A 22,506-nucleotide genomic window follows, 5' to 3' on the forward strand; every position below is an offset into this window, starting at 1 on the left:
AAACAAGAAGATATTTTAACACTATGGCTAAAGCACGATGAAATTAATAGGGAAGTGCTGCTTGACAGAAGTGTAGATATTTGAGCCAAAAATATATTTCCTCACCAACACATGCATTTGATGCATTATATATTTTAGAGGCTCACTGTATCTCATCCTCTTCAAATGTTAACCTCCAAGTGTTCTGGCCCTGATCCTACCCATGATGTCACTGGTGCTTTTAGGCTCACAGAGAAGTGCATGGGCAGTTATTTGCAGGATCAGGGCCTTCATAAGGTTCAACGAAACTTATTAATCACTTACAACCAACTCACTCAACTCCTCCCTTCACTGTTATTTGGAAAGAAAATATTGGAGAGCTATACACTACATTAAAACTAGAAGTCTGCATTGAAATATGTTAGGTATGTCCATCCATAGCTAAATCAAGATGAAATGAGTTACACAGGTAATTTACCATACTTGTGTAATTGCAAAGAGAGAGGGCAAATTTCATTTTGAGTTGGAGGGACATAAGATGCCCAAAGTGTTTGCAGCATGAAAATTAGTAATAAATACATAATATGATCAAATGTATACAAAAAATGGTGCTTACTTATAACTTCCTATGGCAAATATTCAAATGTCTTCTGCTAATTCATTGCCAATAAGCAATGTCTTCTGCTAATTTCAGTATCTTCAGCAGCTACTGATGAGTTGATGTAGTTTAGTTTGATAGTCAGTATGAAACCAGCTTACAGAAAAACACCAGCCACAAAATTAAGCCTGTTGAAGACATACCACCCTCCCATTTTGACTGGGCTAATAAGATGCTGAGTTGCCCCTAAGACATAGCATATTGTGTGATGCCATAATTTATATAACGATGTATTTCAAATGCTCCCATTCTTCAATCTCAACTTACATTTTCTAACACTCTAGTCCTCTCTTGTATTCCAGGGCTGAAGTTACTGAGGGGAAAGATTAGTTTAGACATGAAGTCTTCAGAAGCTGCTCATCCAACACATACAGCTTTATCTTCAAGGGCAACGTTCAATATTTTCAGCCACTTAATCATATACAGCAATAGGAAGTAAATGAGAGTTCTGCAGTGTTGGATGGCCCACTACAGATGCAATAGATTAAAAGGCACTAATCCCCACTGATTCCACACTCTTCTAGCAGTTCAGCAAAAAAAAGAACATTCTCCAAGCTAGAGATCTTAAAAAAAAACCGAAACAAACCCAATGTTGGACTACTTAAATAAAATGCTGTACTATAAGGAATGTCTGGATTTGGAGAAGCTGACGGATAAGTGAACAAAATGAATAATTCAATGGATTTTTTTTCCTGCTTACATGTTTCTTCAGTTCCAGCCAAAATCACAGTTGTGCAAGCTCCGTGTTTACTTTTGAGACACAACATTTTAGAGAAAATAAATCAATTACGGTTTTTTCCCTTAACAGATTGCAGATTAGAGGAATTTAAAGCATTAACAGTTCATCTGTATGACCTAAAATGACCAAATCCAACAGTAATGCGAATTCTCTTCATGTTTTTCTTTAATTTCTAATAGAAAGCAAACACATACACATAAAGTTTAACACTAATGAATGCCAATTGTGTACTGTAAAAGGGACTATGTCATAATTTCTAAAAAAAAAATTTAAAACATTTGCAAAGAACTGTTCACAACAGAGGAAAAAATGCTTGTGTACCAAAAGATGCAGAACTTGATACCCACAGGTCTTAGCAATGAAGTGTACAAATTTATTAAAATTGAAAGATTGCAAACATTATAGTAACTTACATCTGAACTTTTCATTTGTTCCTAAATTTGAAAGCGGAGGCAAAAAGTAAACTACAAAATAAGAATACAGTAAATTGAAGGTACCGTCAACTTCTATCACACACACAAAAAAGATGCTGCCTATTTTATAAAGTGTGACACATATAGCAAACCCAGCACAAATATCTGTCTTTAGTTTTCTTACTTGAAAAAAAAAAAAGTGAATTTATTGTTGCTGGCAGGATGATATGGATGAAATAACCAGGAAGAACTGAGGGGGGGAAGGGGAAAAAGAGGAGCCAAGAAATCAGATACATTCAATGAGCCTTCAAACTTACTTCAGCAGTAGGGATAAATAATTTAATCAACTCAGCTTCATTCTTTTTCTTCCTACCTCCCTAGTGCAATTGGCAGATATTAAAAAATAAAACTTTAAAATTCATGAGCAGTTGTGTGTGGAAGAACTATCACTATATAATAAGAAATATAAAGTGATATCCATGCAAGCCCTTTGTGTAGATATGCATCTGCAAGTACATTTTAACTCGCGCTTTTCACCATATGAAAAAGAAATTATTGGTTAAATTTATATGCATGGCAACTTTTTTTTCTTTTTTTTTTTTTTTTCCCTAAATTGCAATTTGGGGTTGGGGGCAAATACAGATTTTCAACAACATTTGGCTTTTTGGCTAACGTGAGCACTATAGGCAATGTAGTTTGAAAGATTTGATATAACAAGCAGAGTTCAACAAATATTGTTATAGTACCCCCTAATTAAGGGAAATATCTGGAAAACAGCAGTTTGGTAAAAGTCACCAATATCATATGGCACCATTATCAGGACAAATGATCAATCATCATTTTAATGAGGTGACTTTAATCCCGATTTTCCAAAACAACTTAATACTCAATAAACTCAGTAGAAATAAAATTCATTGCTGAAAAGGTGTTCCATTTGTAGTTTACCAAGGATGCATTAATAACTACAGAGAAAAATTAACTGAAGTGATCAGAGCTTTGAAAAATATCTATATTTTTATATCATATATAGTCATATAGATAATAATTTTCGACGTCTAAACCAAACTGACTTCTTGTCACGGTAAACGATTGGGTCACTTCACCAGTCACATTTCAGTGGTGTCTGTGATGCCTAAAAATACAAATTTTTAAACTATTAAATGTTTGGTGTGTGAAATGAAATGATGGAGTGGAGTTGATAGTGACCTTCAGTGTTAAACGTCACCTAATCAAGCCTAAATCTAATATTTCTCATAGCAATCGAGATACAATGAATACGTATAACCTTGCATTTCTTGGTATCATAGCTTAATCTTAGCACTACACATTGAAAACTCTTATTTAGTATCTAAGATGTAATTTTTGCTTAGATTAATTTTGCCACGTCATGAATGTTATGACTTCTGACAGCTTAAAGGTACGACCTTTCCACTTTTGCCTTTGGCAGCTGGAATTGCCAAGCTAAAACCCAGGGGGCAAAAACAAGCAAAACCTGGCCCGGAACATCCCCACCGCTAACGTGCAGCTCTGAGGCTCCTGCATCCCTGGGAAATTGAGGGGTGCCCCCACCGCAGGAAAGGGCTGTTCCCTCGGCGGAAAGGGAAGAAGGGACAACCTTTTGTCCGCCTGCTGTAACTTTCGGTTTTACCCGGCGCTGCTCTGTGACCCTGTGGGAAAGGGGCTCTTTGACATTTCCATCCCAAAGAAGCCGCCCCCGACACGGCAGCGCCGGCGGTGTCGAGCCGGACGGCTCCGGGAGCAGCAGCCGCCGCCCGGGGCGGGAACCGGGGCCGGACTGGGGCCGCCGCGGGCCTTCCCCCGCACCAGTCGGTCCCCGGGACACGTCTGCCGGAGTTGGTCCCGACTTGAGCGCTTTTCCTTCCTGTGTACAGCCCAGCCGTGCCCTGCTGCGGCCAAGGCCGCCCCGGGTCTGAGGGCACGGCGCGACCGGCATCGCCCCCGGGCCCGAGGGGCGGGCTGGGTCGTGCCGGGCCCCATCCTGGGGCAGCGGGGCGGGATGTGCCGGGCCCGAGAGGTGCCTCCCCTTCCCCGCCCGCCGCCGGGGCCGGTGGCGGTACCGCCGAGCCGCCACTGCGTGCGCCGGCCCCCGCGGAAGGGGGAAGAGGGAAAAGGGAAGAGGGAAGAGGGCCGACCTTCGCCCCCGCCGCCGAGCAGGTTGCCCGCGCAGCCGGGGGCAGCCGCCGGTAGGAGCGGCGGGGAGGCGCCCGCCCGTGCCCTCGGAGCTAGCCCGAACTCCTGGAAGCGCCTGCTCCGGGAAGGCTGGGGCGGCCAGCCCCCGAGCTCGTAGCGCCGCGGCCGCGCACGCCACCGCCCCGCAGGGGAGGAGAGAGGGAGGGAGAGAGAGAGGCGGCAGCCCCGGGCCGGCGCAGGGACGGCGGCAGCGCTCCTCGGCGGCGGCTCGGCAGGCCCCGGGACCGGGAGCTCTGCGCCGCTGCCGCCGCCGGTCCCAGCGCGGCCGGGGGGAGGCACGCGTGTCCCGGCCGGGAAACTGAGCGGAAGAGGGAGAAAGCCCGGGAGGAGACTGCCTCCTCTCCGCCCCAAAGAGCCAGAAAGTGATCTCCCTTCTCCCGGCTGCGGCCGAGAAGAGGTAAGCTGCTTCGAGACGACCGGTCACCTGCAGTTTTTCAGCGACAGCACCAGCCCTGCTCAACTCATGAGCAGAAAGGATTCCGGTCGGCTTCCTCCTCGGGAGCGGCACGGGAACACCCATATAACCGCTAGACCGAGGGAGCCAAGCGCGCGGTCACAAATCCTCCGCTATGTGCAATAAAGTTGGTCGCATTCGTACGCTGAATAAATGTCGTGAAATGTTCTTTGTGGTATGACTTCTCCTCAGCGACTGATATGCCCGTGACAGTCACTTTAGGAAAAGTTAATGGGTCAGTAGTTTAAAGATTCCAAGCGATCAAAAGCTTTGGCTTTGGCGGGTTTTTTTTTTTTTTTTTTTTTGCTGTTGTTGTTTTATATATATATATATGTATATAATTTAGGGCTCTCTTGAAGTGAAGCTCAGTAAATGCTGTGAAGCAGAAGAGCTTACCACTCCAGCTTATTTGCAAATAAATGTCCCGATTACCAACACTTAAGTACCGAAGGCGAAATTTGCTAATTACACATCACACAGGCGAAACCCCAAACTGTCAGGCAAGCAAGCCAGCATGTTTGCAGTCGCTAGCGTGCCTCCCGTGTGCACATTTACTAAGCGCAGCTTGCTAGCACAGCTCGCTGTACGATAAATCCTCCAGGTTTGAAATTAATAGGTACTTATAGTGCGTCTCGAAAAGCAGCCGAACATCCACTCCTCACAACATATCGGAGAGCAATACAGAATATAAAAACGACGCTAAGAATTGGCAAAGGAGATTTACCGTCTCTATCTGCTACTTGATTTTTGGAAGGGACGTGAAAAAGACCTGACAGATATGTTTAGCGATTGATTCTCCCTTCATAAGGTACAAATACAAAAAGCAAGGCAGAGACAATACCGAAATGCATTAAACCTCAAAATCGATTAGAGCCCGTCAGAAGATCCTTTAAAACAATACAAATCGTGGACTTCTGAGCAATATTTTATTCCAAAGAACACTAAATTTGCCGTGAATCCGCTGCCTTGTTCACTGGCCGGTTCACGAGAGAAAAGAAAAATTCCAAACCTACTTCTCGCTTGCAGTTACAGATAACTATCAGGAGGAAAAGGACAGCGTGATGTGACGCCGAGTGGGGGTTAATGAATTTACGCCTGTGCTCCTGCCTGAGCGAGCCCGGTCTGTAGCTCCCTAGTTGATGGATGCCCATTAATACACCTGCATTCACGTCCCGGCCATGAGGAGGCACGCAGGGATTCAGTACGGAGCGGCACAGTTTTGCCAAGTCCTCTCGAAACGTCAATACCCTTCAAGTTACACCCAAAGGAGAGCGATTTCTCTTGATTTCCGAGTGTACAGAGGACCGGGGCGGCTTTCTAGCCGGTAACCTTCTACCTTTCTATATGTGCCTGCGTGTGCGTGTGTGTGTGCGTGTGGCTGTGTATACATATCTATCTCCTAGAGAGGGATTAATTAGCCGGGTTCGAGCTGAAAGAGGCTGCAGTGACGAGCCCAGTGGCGATTGGCCGCCCGCCTGCCTGGCCCTGCCTTTATAATTTCCACACGAGTGCATCTGGGCTCTTATACAAACCAACAGCCAGCTTCTTCTGACATACACACACGGCACTTTTTTCCACCATCTGATTAACCGCCCTGCATACACACGGTGATTACTACGGGAAAACATAAATAAATACGAAGAGGTTTTATTATTTTGACTACTGGAACCCTCGCTGTGTCTCAGTGCAACTTTTGTTTTTTCTTGCTGCTGGGAAAGGTGCTGCTCTCGATGCTTTCCTCTCACTCACGGACCCTTTAAAAAAAGGGGAAGGAAAAATATCGCCCCCTCCAGTCCCCCGCCCGCTCCCCCTCCCTTCACCCCCCCGCCACACACACTTCAAGACGGCTGATCTAAAAAAGCAGGAAGAGAGCATCTGAGGAGCAGCAGCCCCGGCGCATTTTGAAAAACATTTGTTACATTTCAGAGTGCGGCAGCCTGTTTCTCCTCTGAAGTTGGCTCCAGCCATAGCAGCCGCATTGGATCCCACAGCCTATTGCGAGACTCCGGTATACAATCCGGATCTCTGCCCCAACATGATCGCGGCCCAGGCCAAGCTGGTGTATCATTTGAATAAATACTACAATGAGAAATGCCAAGCCAGGAAAGCTGCAATCGCCAAAACGATCCGAGAAGTCTGCAAAGTGGTGTCGGACGTGCTGAAGGAGGTGGAGGTGCAGGAGCCTCGCTTCATCAGTTCCTTGAACGAGATGGACAATCGCTACGAGGGGCTGGAAGTCATCTCCCCCACGGAGTTTGAAGTCGTGCTGTATCTGAACCAAATGGGGGTTTTCAACTTCGTGGACGACGGCTCCTTGCCGGGCTGCGCTGTGTTAAAGTTAAGCGACGGGCGCAAGAGGAGCATGTCCCTCTGGGTGGAGTTCATCACGGCGTCTGGCTACCTCTCCGCTCGCAAAATCCGGTCCAGATTCCAGACTCTGGTGGCTCAAGCCGTGGATAAGTGCAGTTACAGAGACGTGGTAAAGATGGTGGCGGACACCAGCGAGGTGAAGCTGAGGATCAGGGATCGGTACGTCGTGCAGATCACTCCAGCGTTCAAGTGCACGGGGATCTGGCCGCGGAGTGCTGCGCACTGGCCGCTTCCCCACATCCCCTGGCCGGGACCCAACCGGGTGGCGGAGGTCAAGGCGGAAGGCTTCAACCTCTTGTCCAAGGAGTGCCACTCTCTGGCCGGCAAGCAGAGCTCGGCCGAGAGCGATGCCTGGGTGCTGCAGTTCGCGGAAGCTGAGAACAGACTGCAGATGGGCGGCTGCAGGAAGAAATGCCTCTCCATCCTCAAAACCTTACGGGACCGTCACCTGGAGCTGCCGGGCCAGCCCCTGAATAATTATCACATGAAGACTCTGGTTTCCTACGAATGCGAAAAGCATCCCCGCGAATCGGACTGGGACGAGTCGTGCCTGGGGGACCGGCTCAACGGGATTTTACTGCAGCTCATCTCGTGCCTCCAGTGCCGGAGGTGCCCGCACTACTTCTTGCCCAACTTAGACCTCTTTCAGGGCAAACCTCACTCGGCCCTGGAAAACGCGGCCAAACAAACGTGGCGACTGGCTAGGGAAATACTTACCAACCCGAAAAGTTTGGAGAAACTTTAGAGAGTAACTATAAAAGCGGCCTGACCGATAAATCTGCTAATTTCCCGATGAAGTTTAAGATGCCTGTTTGAAAAGTCATATATTTCCACTTGACAATGCAAATAATATTCTCTTTTAAAAAGGAATATAGCTTAGGCTCTTCACAAAGAAAAGCAAATGAGAACAGCAAGCATCGTTCCTCTTCGTCACAGTTTTGCAGTTCCCCGTGGGGGAAAAACAAAAAGAAAGAAAAAAAAAAGAAAGAAAGAAAAAAAATGAAAAAATGAAAGTGTGTTACCTGGAAAGGAAAATTGGCCGTAATTTGATTGTGACCATTCTGCCTAAAAACGGTACCAACGGATTATAACAAAACCCGGTATTTTTATGTAAACCTTCTGTGAGTAAAAGCTATTTGGATATGCCACCTGAACAAACCCTAATGTACCTTTTAATTTGTATCAAATATTGTGATCTCACATTGTCTTTGAAATTGTGGATGTTGGTGTTTTGTGATTTGGTGAACAGAAGTTAAATTGCCATTTTGGATACTTCAAGGACATTTTCTGCTAAAAAGAAGATACCATTTTAAAAGGTAGATTTTATCACGGTACTTTTGTTAATTGTCTTTTGAAGTGTCTGAACTTAACAAGTTTACATTTCTCGTTTCATATATATTGCTTGTTCTATTTCTAACATTCCATAAATATACTTGAAATGTTATTTAAATATATTCAAAAGAAATTTGGATTCTGCTTATATAATAACGCTTGAATATTGGAATTATATATTTGAAAATGCACTTGAAATACACTGGATAATTACTTTTTGTGATTTAGATTTTAATTTCTGTTGCTGATTTATTTAATTACAAGCTAATAAATGAAGTAAAATGCATATGGGTAAGCGTTTCAATATCGGATCAAGTTTTTCACTTGAAAAACAAGAGGCAGCTATGTTTTGCGGATTTTTCCTTTCTGTGGATAGTTGTTTAAGTCCTGTAAAGCAGAAAACTTAAGGACAGAGTCCTGACTTTTCATTTGGAATAGTTTTGTAGAATAGGGAAATATTGGTTGTACAAGCATATTGGAATTTAACTCCAGATCACCATCAGCAGCTGTCAGACACCAGCGTACTTATTAATACAGTTACACTTTTTCAGCCGTCAGGAAAGAAGTCTGTTTTGAAGGGTTTATTGTACGGTGCTGTTGTGTTTCTGCTGGCTTTTGAACAAAGCCGAGGAAACACAACGTATCTGTGAAGCAGTGTTTTTAGCAAGCAGCGATCCTGACACAACTAGCAATTTGGTGCAGGTACTAATAAAGCAGAAAATAAAATTCATAGGTGAGAGCCAGCACCAATAAAGTGAACAACAATATTACTTCTGACCTACAAATCCGTTACGAATGTGATAAGATTGCCAGCTCCACTCCCAGAAATCAAGCCCCTCAGCTCCCAGGGCAGTCAGAGGGAATAACATGTGCGTGCTTACAAAACTGCACGCAATCCAAAGCCGCCCGTCTGTATCACACTGCCTGGTCCTTCTCAGGGTGCATTTCTTTAAAAGGGCTTTTAAATCAGAACGCAAATTAACAGCGCGGATTTTGACAACGATCCTAATAGTCAACAAGTGCTGAAAGAGGCCGATCTCCTGTGTGACACCCACTAGCAGCTATTTCCAGTGGGTGCACTTTAGCGAAACTGTTATACCCAGAGATTCTGACAGAAACTTTTTACCCCGGCACTGCGAAGAAAGTTCCGAGTTTGACAAATTATTCACCGAAGAGAAATCACTTCATTGCAAACATATTCAGACGAGGAGTTTTCTTGGAAATTATTTATAATATTTCTGCATTAAAAAACCCCAACCCCAAGGTCTTTGTAAAAGTATCTCTCCTATTTCCTCTCTTCCAACATTTTCCAGAGCAATAGCAAAGGAATAAAGCAAGAGCGATAAGAATAAAAAGACATGCAGACGAGAGGAGCGCCCTGTTAGACACGTCCCTTCTGTCTGCCCCCTCCTCCCCCGCGTGGCATCCCCCGCGCCGTTCCCGCGGGGAGAAAGCCACGCAAAGGTTTCCGCTCAACTCACGCACCCCTCCCTGCTCTGTTGCGGCTGGGCTGGAGGTTTTCACGGAAGGGAGGGGGAAGTGGGGCGGCGCTGGGGAATTGGTAGTAGTAAATGACTTCAGAAAAAAACAGAGCTTTCCCAGGAACCAAGTCCTCGGTACATGTCTATTCCCCCCCTCCCCCCTTTTCTTTTCTCCCCCAGAAAACAAGCATTAACTTTCATTTCAGCAGTTACAAAGTGTTTACAAAATGCGCCGTATTTTCTTACGTAGAAACTAACGTTTTTGAAATAACGGGATTCTCCGAGAACCTCGGAAGGCGTAAAACCCTCCGCTGTGTCTCGGGAAGGCTGCGGGCTAGGACTGCTGCTCCCTCCAGGGATTTCAGAGCAATTGGCTTAACTACTAAATCTGACCACGTTCATACAAAGGCACCGCGAGAAAGGCTGCTGGAAAACGCGTACGCTGCCGTAATAGAGGATTTAACATCATTAAGACATTGCGCTTTTTTTTTTTTTTTTTTTTTTTTTAATGCAGCGAAAGGCGGCAGACAGGAGCGGAGTTTGGAATGAGGGGGCGGCCCCGGCGCACGTGTGCCGGGATCGGGGACAGGAACCGAGACCGCGCCGCCCGCCCGCCCGCACGCCGCACTCACCTTGGGGTCGATCTTCTTGAAGGCCGAGTCATCCTCATCCACCTCGAAGTAGATCTCTGTGGTGGTGATGGAGAGCGTCCCCTTGGCCACCACCACGGGGGCGATGAGCTGTGCCGGCGTGCTGAGGACCACGGGGCCTGCAAGGCAAGGGCAGCGGCGTCAGGTTGGAGGCGCCCGGCCGGCCCATCCCGGTGGCCCTTCCCTCCGCCGAGCCAGCGCCCGGCGAGCCCCCTCGTAAACCCAGTTTGTAAACGCCGTGTTCATTCCCCTCCTGCCCGCGGCCAGCGCTTTGAACTCCGCGGCTGGGGCACAAGCGAGTTTGTGAGCTCCGGGGTTGCGAGATAAATCACAGCAGCGAAATTCAGAGGGGTTAGGGTGAAAAATAGCTGCCTTTTAGAAGAAGGTCCCCTCTCTTTTCATGCCCTTTTGCTCCTCGTTAACGCTATCACTGTTTATGTGCGATAGCGGCCGCTCGTTCCACACCGCTTCGATCTGGCAGCCCGGGGTCCCCGCGGCGGCCGGGCCGGGCCGGGGGCGCAGCGCAGGGCAGCCCGCAGCCCCTGCCCGCCACACTGACCCTGCGAGCCCTGGGGGCATTATTTTTAAGTCTGGATCCAGACCTCAACTCGGACAAGTAACGCCAAATACCAGGGGGTTTTGTTTACTTGTTTGGGTTTTGGGTTTTTCCCCCCTTTTTTTTTTCTTTTCTTTTTTTTTTGTCACCTATTTCAATACCCCATGCACATAAAGGCTAGCATTGTTAAATACATTTACGGCACGATAATTTTTGTTTCAACTCGCTGCCGCTTATCCTTTTAAAATTACTACAACAATACTTCGCTCAAATATGTTCCTTGACGAGACGCTTTCACGGGCATTGAAAAGATGGGATGGGGAAAACCTATTGTAAAAGGCAGCCTTCTCCACACAATTTTTTAGATTTTAACTCAGGAAAACAAAAATCAAAACAACCCTTCTTTAATCCAAAAGACAAGAGGATCGCTGTTTCACCATCTCATCTTCAATATCAATGCCATCTTCTGTTAAAGCTGACAGTGGCCGTGCTTAGGAAGCTCACTTGCTTCGAAGAAAATATTATGTATTAAATATTCTTCTAGATTTAATTATCCCACGAAAGCCTGTGGGATAATATATATATACATACATAAACACACAGAGCCACATACGTGTACAAACACGCATCTGACACATAAATAATAAAACTCCAGTATTGAGAAGGTGCGTACGTCACCTGACTGATGCGCCTTTTAGAAACTGGCCAACTGACCATCTCAGGAGGTACTAAACAGGGTTTGACTGTTACACGCAGCTAAAAAATGTCCCTTGCAATAAGGGGACCCCTGCTCAGAGGGCAGAGAGTCGTGAGCCTCCCGCTGCCTTTCCCGGCCGCTCACCCCTTCAGCAGCGCCGTGCGGGCGCTGGGGCGGCCGAGCCGAGCCCGGGGCTGCGGCTCGCACCGGGGCCAGCGCCTCGGATGCGCCCTCTCCTCCTCCCCCAGCACTGCCCGCACACTTCACTACCAGCTCTCGCAGGCAGCACTTCAAATTACTCACTTAGCCCAAATTACTCCTGTATCGGCGCATCTAACTGTCATGTTGTTAATGCTTTACTTTACTGTAACACCCAATTTGAGCCTTTATTGCTCAATATTTTGTCATTTACGCTGCAAAATAAATAAAGAGGAAGGCAGGAATTGCTGTGCGTACAGGAGGAAGCTAAAACGCACAGTTTCAGTGACAGCTTTCAGCAGCCCAGCGTGGCGGACGGGATAATATTGATACAAACTCTATTTTCTTTCATTTTATTGTTTTCCATCTCCTAATAAACCGAGGTAGCCTCTTGACCCCAGTCAGCTGATCGGAATCACATGCGCCGGGCTTGCCTTGCTGATCTCCCAGTCTCGCCTCCATCTTCTCTCCCTCCCTTGGCGGTGGGAAAGGAGCCGATCCGAGCCGGGGAAGCCCGGCTGGAGGCTCCAAAGGGCAGGGTGATCGATCCGAAACGCCGCTTTAAAGCCTCATCAATCTTCATCTAGGTTGCTCAAGTAATTACGCCCGATTCTCTTGTACGATTACAAGTGGATTTGGGTTTCTATTCCCCAGGCCCCCTTTCTTTGTGTTTACAGAAGGGGGGTCTGGGCAGCCGGCGGTTCCCTGCCTTGCAGAAGCACTTGCCCTCTCAAGCAGAGCGCCCTACCCCTCCTCTATCCCTGCTCGGGCACACTTGGCCCGGCGCAGGGTGATGGGCTCCCGGGCCTTTGTGCCGGGAGAAAAGCGCCTTGGAAAGACGCGTCCTGGAAACGACCCGTTATTCTATCACTTTAAGGAGGCGTTTGTGGGCTTTGCTGAATCCCAGAAGGAAGAACATCAATTTAATCCAATTACCTCTTTTTCCCTGGTGTTGTGTGGCTAAAATAAAAATAAAGCCACTGCTATTTAATGGCCAAAAGGCCAAACCCTATAATCTGCCATTCAGGCGGAGACAATGGTGCGCCCCGGTGAGCGGGTGATGTGCCCTGGCGGACTGGAGCAGGGGGCAGAGCTGCAAAAGCAGGGGTGAATGTGGAGGGAAAGGGAACAGTCACTTCTTAGCCCGTTCCTGAAGGCAGGGGAAATCGGGGATTTCTGCCTTTCTATTCCTCCCGAGAAAAGGCTCCAAGTTCCCTCCCAGACTGGTACCTTGGCATCTGCCCTGCATTCTACTCAAATGACACCCTAGATTTGTTGCAAGGTTAACATGTCAGAGATATCACAATGCGACAAGGAATAAGCATTATCGTACTTTCCAGATGAGAAAAGGTTTTCCTGTGCTTTTTTGTTTAGGGAAAAAAAACGAAAACAGAAACAAAAAAAATCCCCACAAAAACAAACGAACAAAGAAAAATCCCCATAAAAACATAAAGCAAAATAAATAGCAGTTACATTATGGGATTTCAGGAAAGGTGACGTTTAAACTAAGTTTAAAAATATCTTTACAGACTTTTTCTTTTCTTAAAGCACAAAATGAAAAAAAAAAAATCGGTATTAGCAGTGTTTCATTTTTACACTTGTCCTTTGGAAATCTCCAATTACAACTTGCAATTCCATAGCATGTTTAAGGAGCACTGAGTCTTTTTGTTGTAGCCTTCAGGGAGCAAGCCAGCCACTGAGAGAATACGAAATTAATCCACTACAGCTATAGAGAGAGAGGATTATGTTTTAATCCCCTTTGGGACAGTCTCTGGATTTTAAGGATCCGATATTAAAATGTTTACATAGAGTATAATCAAAATAGCACAGATTTTTCCATATGGCACAGAGCTATCGGGAAGCTCTGGATCTCCTTCCCGAACCCAATTGATAATCTAATGAAACAAAAGCTGAGCACACCTGAGCCAAGAGCCGCGGGACGGGCTCATTCGCATTCGGGAAGGATAACGAGCTTCGGCTCCAGCCTCCGCCCGGCCCCTCGGCGGTGGCGAGCTGCGCTTTTCCAGGGGATGTAAATATTCATTTCCATCGCGGCTGCGGCCCCGGAGAAGGCCGGGGCCAGGGCCGTGCTGCCCGGGGGAGAGGCAGCCGCAGCAGCAGCGGGGATGCTGCCGGGCGCTCCCCGCGCAGCGCAGGGACCGCAGGCGGCACCGAGGGCGCTTCCCTTCCCGCTCCGGGGGAAAGCCAACCTGTAGCTGCCTCGCTTCGCCCAACAGGCTGGCGTTTGTGGAGGGAACCCGTGTCTAGGGCGCTTGTCAGCTCTTGGGACTCTAAGCAAAAGCATCTCTCTTTAAGGATCGTTTCGTTGCCCCTACCGAACCTCTCCGGAGCTATCGGGGCGACCGCAACAGAAAGGCAGCGACCTACCAGAGAAGCTCGGGCCTTAAAACGAGAGCAGAAATCCCTTCAGACACACAGGTCTAGCAATCTGTTCAAATGGTGATTTTTCCCTGTTGCCTGATCCCGTGGTCAGCCCATGTGATTTACATTTCTAAAATAAACTCTACCACACATCTACCTTTTAAAATAATATTTTCTTTCCAAACGTAAATAATTGTGAAATTAGAAGGTCCCAGTGAATAAAAGCAGAATGTAACTTCCCTGCTCCCCTGTGGAATTTTTGTTAAACAGAGACTTCATTCCCTGTTCTTGTAACTTAGCTCTTGTATATTTCAAGTAAAGCTAATCAAGGCAAGTGAAAAGTTCCATTAGGTTTTTAAAAGTTTATCTGCTGATGGAATATCAGTAAAATTACACCTTTTAAGGAAAGCTGCTAAAGAGTGGTAGTTTGAACTTATTGTTTCAAATATTTTCATTTTCATAAACTGTCATTTTTAGCTGTAAGAGCTAAACACGTGTTACATTCATGAGCCTGAAAATTACACTGGAGGTATATCTGCTAAGAAGATTGGGCACAATTACTCCTAAGGAGGTAAGGAATATGCTTTTATATGCTGAATTACGAAAAAAGACATTTACCTGCTGCAGGCCTAGAAGTCTAACTTTTAAAATAAAATTTTGGTGATTACCCATAAAAAAAAATGTATTAGCTGGGACAAGTACTTTGAAAACATATCCAATCAGCTCAACCAATTTAATTTTACAACCTACTGGTAATTACTCTGAAAAAAAACAGGTGGATGTTGGCATACTTAATTTTTAACTGATACTGGTTTAAAAGAAAAAACATAGATCTTTTTACATGTACATATATTCAACATAGATTAACTGAAACCAATACTTTTACTAAGTAAAATAGTTTGCATAAATTACATTTTGTAATTTGATATGACACTTAAACAAGAATTTTAGATAATAAGAATAATAACTAAAAATCACTCACAAGATACCTGAAATAAGACAACAGAAATTTCCTCAGCACTTTAACTGTAAAGCCAGGTGTATCTGGCATTGAGTTGTATTTGAAATGTATAGAAATCCTTACACTTAAAAAAACCAGATGTAACACATGCACAAGCACACAAAAACTTCAGTTACTTGAAATGAAAGTCACATATCATGGAAGTAGAAAGAGGTATAGGTACCAGAGTCCTTTGGGAAAAGCTCTTTAGTCTGAAAAATATTTCAACCAATTAACATCTAATATAACACATGCAGTGCCAAGTAAATAACAAGTAAACGAGATAAAATTCCTAAACAATTCACAGAATTTAGTCTATTTCTGTTCCCATTGTCATCCTAAATTTGATTCAAACTACACTCTAAAAAGATTTCTGCAGTAAATATATTGCACTTACATGAGGATGGCTGCCCCCAATTTGTTCTCCACTATAGCAAATACTTGAAGGCAGTAACTTCACTCAAGCCAAGGCCCTTATAAGAATATACATATACAGCTCCCTTTACTCATTACTTTCAACAGTTTCAGTAAAGATAATTTGCACAACTTTTTAAATGCAAAAACCAGAATCTAAGTCTAAATATGACTATAATCTTGGTTTTCTCTTCCACCACTGAATAATATCCCAAATTATATTCTCCTGTTTTCAGAGGTATACAAGCTTATTTTGTTGGCTTTTTACCCCTGCAGAATCATATGTTTCATATTGTGAGAGAGGGCTTGACTTTTTTTGTTTGTTTAAATGTCATAGCCAGTGTGGATAGGTCCTGATATTCAAGATTTTCCCCACTTTTCCCCCCTTTCCTCCCTAAAGCATGCAACACTACTACGACTAACATCAAAGATCAACTTAAATGGTCTTTTTCAACAGCAATGACTAAACAATTACAGCATATCAATTCTCTTAAGTGGTTGCCATAACAGCAAGCAAATGTATTTGATTAAAAAGAAAATGTAAATAAAAACAATCTTGCATATTATAACTGTGAATAAAGTAGTAAGAAAGAATTACATAGTTTTGATGAGATTGTGAAAATAGTTAAATATAGTGCTGCTTGAAAAGAAAAAAAGTAATTTTATCTCAAACATATACATTTGAATTAAGTGACAAATACACTTTCATGGGTAAATTATTATTATTTTAATTCTTTTTTAATTTTAAGACCTTCCGAGTCTCATTAAAAGAAAAATATTAAATAGTACTTTTTTCCTGAGGGAAAACATGCCTCCCAATATTTCTAGAAATAACAATTTCTTTATTTTGTTCCAAGGGTGATAGGAAGGAACCACTTAATAGAACAGATAGAAAAAATGCAAAGACAAACTCAACATGAAACCAAAGTCAGTCTTACTGAACCACTGAAGGTCCTGTGGAACAATTAGCTGTGTGTCTCACAGCCCAAAGTAACAGAAACACAACATTTACTCCCTTTTGCAGGTAAAGTCAAATTTACTCTGTGGCACACATGAGAATGTGCTGAGGTTCCCAATGGCTTACATGGCTTTAGAGTTTTTCCAGGACGTGTCCAAGTGCCAACCTGCCAGATGATCAGGTATTAATAAGAGTTAAGACTCCCCCTAATTATTTACACCTGGCCAGAAATGTAAATATTTGGGATAGGGACCTCACTACTGCAATGCACACATTTGCCACTTCAAAATTAGATTCATACAATGTGCTCTGCCTGAAGCTATACCTTGGAAGAACTGAGTAAATTAAGATGGTTTAGAAACTTAAGAACTTGATTGTTAAGCAGTGCATCCAGATGTGAGTATTCTACACTGATGCAGTAGGACCTGCACTAGCTCCCTCCTCATTCTTAGGTAAAACTTAAGATACTTTTTCAACCTAGAAAACCTTAAGTGATGCTGAACACACTCACATAAGTAACAAATTTTTCTCTCTGGGAGAGTCACTATAGCTAGCTATTTAATCAAAATGCAACAGAAAAAAATACACCCTAGAAAAACATATTTAATGTTCAAAAGAATAACATGTTTAATGTTCATTTAAAGAAGAAAGGAGAAAGCGGAGAGAGAAGCCTGCTATAATGGTATACCACTGAAACAGGAACTCGAGTTAACAACTCAGGAACACAAGGGATCAAATCCCAGATGCCAGTCTGAGCAAACCAGACTTGACAGGTATCTTATACAGTCCAGTTTGTGTACCTTTTCATGCCCATAGGGCTCAACTGATTAGAAATTTAAGGAAATAAGCCCTTGAGCTTTTATTCCTTCCAGTCTCCATTATGGAAAAGCTCTTCAGATAAACTGTAAGTCTTGTATTTCTTGAGACCAGAGTGAACAGAAATATTATGTTCAGATAGCTCATGATATTTTAAAGTTCACTTATATAGATAGTAACTCCTATATCTGTATGGGAATGAAGACATAAGTTGTTGGATCAACATATAACTTGACAGGTATGTTTGGAAAAATCACTTGAGATGCAGCAGTTGTTAACTTCAAAATTTTCTGAAAATATGAGTATCTTTAAGCCATACCAGAGCCAACTCTAGTGCAACTGTGTCTACTAGTTGGCTGCATGTATTGCATTCCCACAATTAGGGTAATTCAGAAGACTCTTTCAACAAATATCCTCTGGTACCTATTGAAAGGAGAAGTGATGTGGCAGGCTCTGTCATTCAGCCTTTTTTCCTTAACAGCCTAATTCCATTGCTGGAATTTTATTGCTTCTCAGGTCTTTACTCTTGTTTAAAAGTTTGTACAAGATGGCTTCCAGGTTCAGAAATTACAAAGATAGAGACTAACAGAGGGTGCTTACATAAACTTGTTTCTTTAGAAAGCTGAGCTAAAAGCATGGAATGAGGCCTCCTCTGGTAAAATTTCTGGTTAATTAAACCAAGACTAACCAAAATGTCTTGACTGATCTAATTGGCTTCAGAGGAAAAAAAAGAAAGGCAAAAAAAGTCCTGTCCAAAGGTCAATGAAAATGCTTAGTTTAAACATGGATACTGTCAATGCAGTTCTGAATACATTCCTTTAACTAATCTATGGTGAGTCTGGGTCAGTCCCAATATGTTCCTATGAAGAATAAATAGATTTTTGCATGGGAACCAATTGCATAGTGAAGATGAAATAAGATGCAAAATGGTGGAGTTTCCTTGTGTCTGGGCCTGTCTTTCTGCAGGCCCCTATATATCAGGTAGTTCATCAGCTTGACCTTTGATGAATTAAGCAGTTCCATCCAGGGTGCGGCACATCAGGAAAAGGGAGAAGCTACAGACCTGTGAAGTCATAGGCTCCACTGTAGTCTAATTTTGCAGCCTTAGAAATTTCAAAAAAAGAGTTTTGCAATGTATGGAAAAACAAATTAAATAGACTGTTATCAGTGGACAGTAACAAAATGTGAAGCACTCTCAGAGTCACTCATAAATACAATCCAACGGAGTTTGAACTGATTTAATTTTAAAGCTTGGAAAGCAGGAAATCTGGTTGTCATTTTAAAAGCTGAAGGTGCTCAGTCTTTGAGTTGCTGTACTAAGGTACAAAGAGAAGAGTTCTTCAAAGCTGTGCTTAGGGAGCACTATCACATGTGACTGACAACCACCTTATAAAATATTAAGATATTTTGGATAGTAATATGGAAAAAAATGATTAGAATAAACACTGAGCTGTCTAAAAATAGTATGCTATAGAAACTGTGGGCCTTTTTCTTTTTCAGTGTGAAAGCCAACTCCATATCAAAAGTATAATTGTTTTCAGTTTATGCCTGAACCTATACTCCAAATTAAACTCATACAAATATGTTTTTCTTTTTTATACTTAGACTTGAGGATCAAAATCTGAATACATAAAAAACCAGAAACTACAAAAATCTGGCTGACTTAAATTTCCATGTTTGGAAGTAAAAGGCTTGTGTGGTTACGTATCTATCAGAGAATAGGAAACGGAATCACTCTTCTTCCACATTCCTGTCACTTTCCCAGACAAGCAACTGCCCCAATGAAATTCCTATCTTGAATGCTAATTTGCAATAATAATGCAGTTTGAAAGGAAAAAAAAAATCTACTTAGTAGTGCATGCTGAATTCAGTGAAGAGCTTCCATTGGAAAGCTTAAAAAACTAGGAGAAATATTAAGACTTTTTTGTATTTTCTATTGAAACTTTTATATTTGTTACTTAACTGACTTATTTGTGTGTGCATATACATGCTTTCTTAAAGAAAAAAAGCATAACGTATGGCAAAGCTTAAGCCACCTCCAGACAGAGAGAAAAAAAAAGAAAGTGAGAGTGTAAGAGAGAGAAGAGAGATAAAACGGGAAGGAAAGAAAGAAAGAAGGAAGGAAGAAAGCAAGCAAGCTAATAATGACTACCTCTGGTTCTGGAAGTATCAGAAGTACAAGCTGTTAGAAGCTAAGAGAGAATTATTAGGAAGCACCACTGTGTCCTTGCTACAGTCCTTACTGGGTTTCCCTTATGGTTGTTGCTTTCTGCCCTCTGGGCCACTCCAGACCATCAGAGCCACTGGTGCGTAGATGGCAACTGCTGCAGGACAGAATGTGATGGACAACAGGGCTCTCCCAGCCCCACGGGAGAGGACATACCAGGGCAGGAGGAGAAGAGTTGGAGAGGGAAGATGAGATCACCCTTGGAACCACTGTTGTGCTTTGTTCTCCAGGAGGGAGAAGGATGGAGATGATTCCTTTCCGCTACCCCTAAATGTCCTGAGAAGGCTGTGGTCACTGCTAGAGACACTATCAATGCTATTTTGTCCTTTCTTTCAATCCATTACTCTAACAGCAGATAATGCAACAAAAATTTCTCTGGTTGGCCTCAAATACATTATTTCTATATGCCTGAAAAATCTAATAATTCGAAAATCTGCCTTCTCAGTAGAGGCTCAAGTTTATGTTGTGGTTTTTTTTTCATTAAGAAAATCTACTATTTGTCTACCTGCTTAGTCTGTTAACAAAAACAATAGAAATAATACTACATATATTATTAAAATTTTGAGAATGGCAACAGAAGAAAACTCAAGAAAATATGGTCTTCTTTTACTCCTTAGGAATAAGTAAGATAAAGTTTCAAACAGCTTTGCTTACTGGAGATTGTCTTCACTGGTCAACTCTTGTAAAGAAAATTCCTTGTCAGACTTTGGCCAAATGAAGTGTTACTGTAACTCAGAATGTTTGTGTATAAATTTTAAATGTGTACTATACATCTGAAGATGAGTCAAAATATATGTTTTCCATAAAAAAATACTTATTTTGCAATTTTTTTTTGTGGCTTTAGGTGCAGTTCCTTGATGTGTTAGTGGTTTTATTGCTTCATCTGGTCCTATGCAAGACTTCAACATAATTTCAGAAATGTAAATGAGCTGTTTGTTGAAACCTGGAATAGAAAATTTCCCCATGGGATAAATATTTTATATTTTTTAATTTTTCTTTTTGTACTCCTATACAACTTTAATTGTAACTCTATGTAGTACAACTTTTAGCACTATTCCAATTCCCTCTAATGACATCACCTAAAATGTTTTCATTTGGAAATTGGTCAAAATTATGATAATTTCTGTTAATTTGTCTGAAAAGAGACAAAAGGCTTATATTGCATAGGCCACAAAACAGATGTTGATAATGTTTGTCTGGACTTCAAACAGATGACCTGGAAGTGAAAGGTCTTATATCTCATTAATAATAATACAAGCTGTCAAATCCCCCTGACCTAGTGTGTTCCTTAGCACAGGGCAGTAAGTCAATGCACTCAGCACACTCCCAAGAAGTCTGGGGAGAAGGTTTTTCACATTTAGTCCTCAGGCCAGGATGGACTCACTACTCATGCTGGCTCGGATGGAAGATCTGCCCTCATTTATCAGTAATAGCGCTGCTTTCTAGAAATATTTCTACTCTGAAGTTCAAAGTTGCTAAAAGTTATGGCAGTGCTGGGATGCTGCATCTGTATCAAAATTCCTGGCCTATTTGTACTGGGGGGAGGCTTCTTCCACCTCACGGCAGATGTCAAAGGAGAAGGGAAGATTCTGTACTGAAGGTTATGATAAAGTAAGACTAAAATTCATTAAAGGCAGTTAGTGGCTTTCCTTGTGTTTATTTGGATGAGTTGCTCAATCTGCCCATATAATGGAGCAAATAACATGTATTTATTCTTGCAAGAGTGTTGTGAGGCTGTAATTCACTGTGGCTGATGAGGAAGTCAGCTTCTGAGTTGATTGAGCCCACGCAAGTAACCAGATGCCTGCCAAAGCCCTTTGTCTTCTTAAAATAACTCAAAGCATCATATCCTCCTATTTTTATTTCCTTTCTTTCTTTCTAGAAAATACTCTTGTAGAGAGTAGCAAAAGATTCCATCAAGGATCCCTTGCTTGGCTGGGGTATGTTTGCTGCTGTCAATAGCTCTATGACAAAATAGATTAAATGTGCTCCAGTTAAGAACATGTATCTTTCAAAAACGTCAAGGCTAAATTCTGCTCTCAAATGCACACAAACAAGTCTCAGCAAGTGAAATGCGCCTTCAGAACAAAGAGAAGAGAACATCTTCCTAAAATATAGAATTCATAAAACCTGAGTAGATCAACATTTATTTTTTTAATGACCTATTTTAATGCAAGATCAGTGCTCTAAAATAAACAACCCAGCAACCCAACCCAAACAACAAACTTTGTTAAAAGAAAACCGCATATCTACTAGATCTACTACCTTATATCCTTGTAAAAATGCAAGCTTATAATGTTAGAACACACCCACAGATTTTTCATTTTGAAACAATCATCTACTAAGCAGGAGACAAACTGTTAGCAAATTTAAACTCTTAGGATCTTAAGGGAAAATGTAAGTATTTAAGAGCCCTACTGCAGCATTAGGAAATATAAATGGAAAAGGACAAGAGTTAGTAATATCAAGTCGCTACAGTGGATTTGATTGTACTACCCAGAGATTCACAATATATTAGGAAACTGTTAAAATTGACTGGGCTATCTCAATCATTAGTTCTAACAGAGATGTGACTTGCCTCTTGAAGTGAACAGTCTGGGAAGAAAAGGAGCTAAAACTGAAACAGAAACATGTAAAATATTTTAATACAAAAAAGCTAAAACAAGAACAACGTCTTTCGCTAACTCATACTGCAAGACAGTTTCAATACTGCTTTTGTTAAAAATTGTGATGCAAACTTATAAGTCATAATCCTAAGACCATAATAACATGGAATCAGATTTTCATATTTTATTAAAATGTTACTTAATATAATGAAATCTGACTAACTGCAATTGCAACATATGGAATACTGAGATTATATAATAAAAATATTCAGACTATAATTATTTAAAAATTCTCCATACCATATGCAATTTATCAAAGCGAACTTTACATTGATTTGTGCCACATGGTTGATGAAAAACTATAA

The 22,506-nt window shown here is 42.6% G+C and overlaps 2 protein-coding genes across 6 annotated transcripts in view; one reads left to right on the forward strand and one right to left on the reverse strand.

The window, feature by feature from the left end:
- NBEA (neurobeachin) overlaps positions 1–22,506 on the reverse strand; it is a 458,173-nt gene that overhangs the window by 139,434 nt on the left and 296,233 nt on the right. For 3 of the 5 annotated variants that reach the window (XM_036391661.2, XM_036391637.2, XM_036391619.2), the window contains 2 exons: positions 22,114–22,152; positions 10,270–10,406 (listed from right to left, as the gene is read on the reverse strand). In XM_036391661.2, the coding sequence (XP_036247554.1) occupies positions 10,270–10,406; positions 22,114–22,152 (176 nt within the window). The remainder of the gene's footprint in view (positions 1–10,269; positions 10,407–22,113; positions 22,153–22,506) is intronic. The other 2 variants (XM_054514098.1, XM_036391646.2) reach the window with 1 other exon arrangement.
- On the forward strand, positions 6,333–8,442 carry MAB21L1 (mab-21 like 1). Its single transcript, XM_036391688.2, has one exon. The coding sequence runs from the start codon at positions 6,490–6,492 to the stop codon at positions 7,567–7,569; it is 1,080 nt and encodes a 359-aa protein (XP_036247581.1). The 5' UTR covers positions 6,333–6,489; the 3' UTR covers positions 7,570–8,442.

This window comes from Molothrus ater, chromosome 2 (assembly GCF_012460135.2).
Source record: "Molothrus ater isolate BHLD 08-10-18 breed brown headed cowbird chromosome 2, BPBGC_Mater_1.1, whole genome shotgun sequence".
NCBI classification, from domain to species: Eukaryota; Metazoa; Chordata; class Aves; order Passeriformes; family Icteridae; genus Molothrus; species Molothrus ater.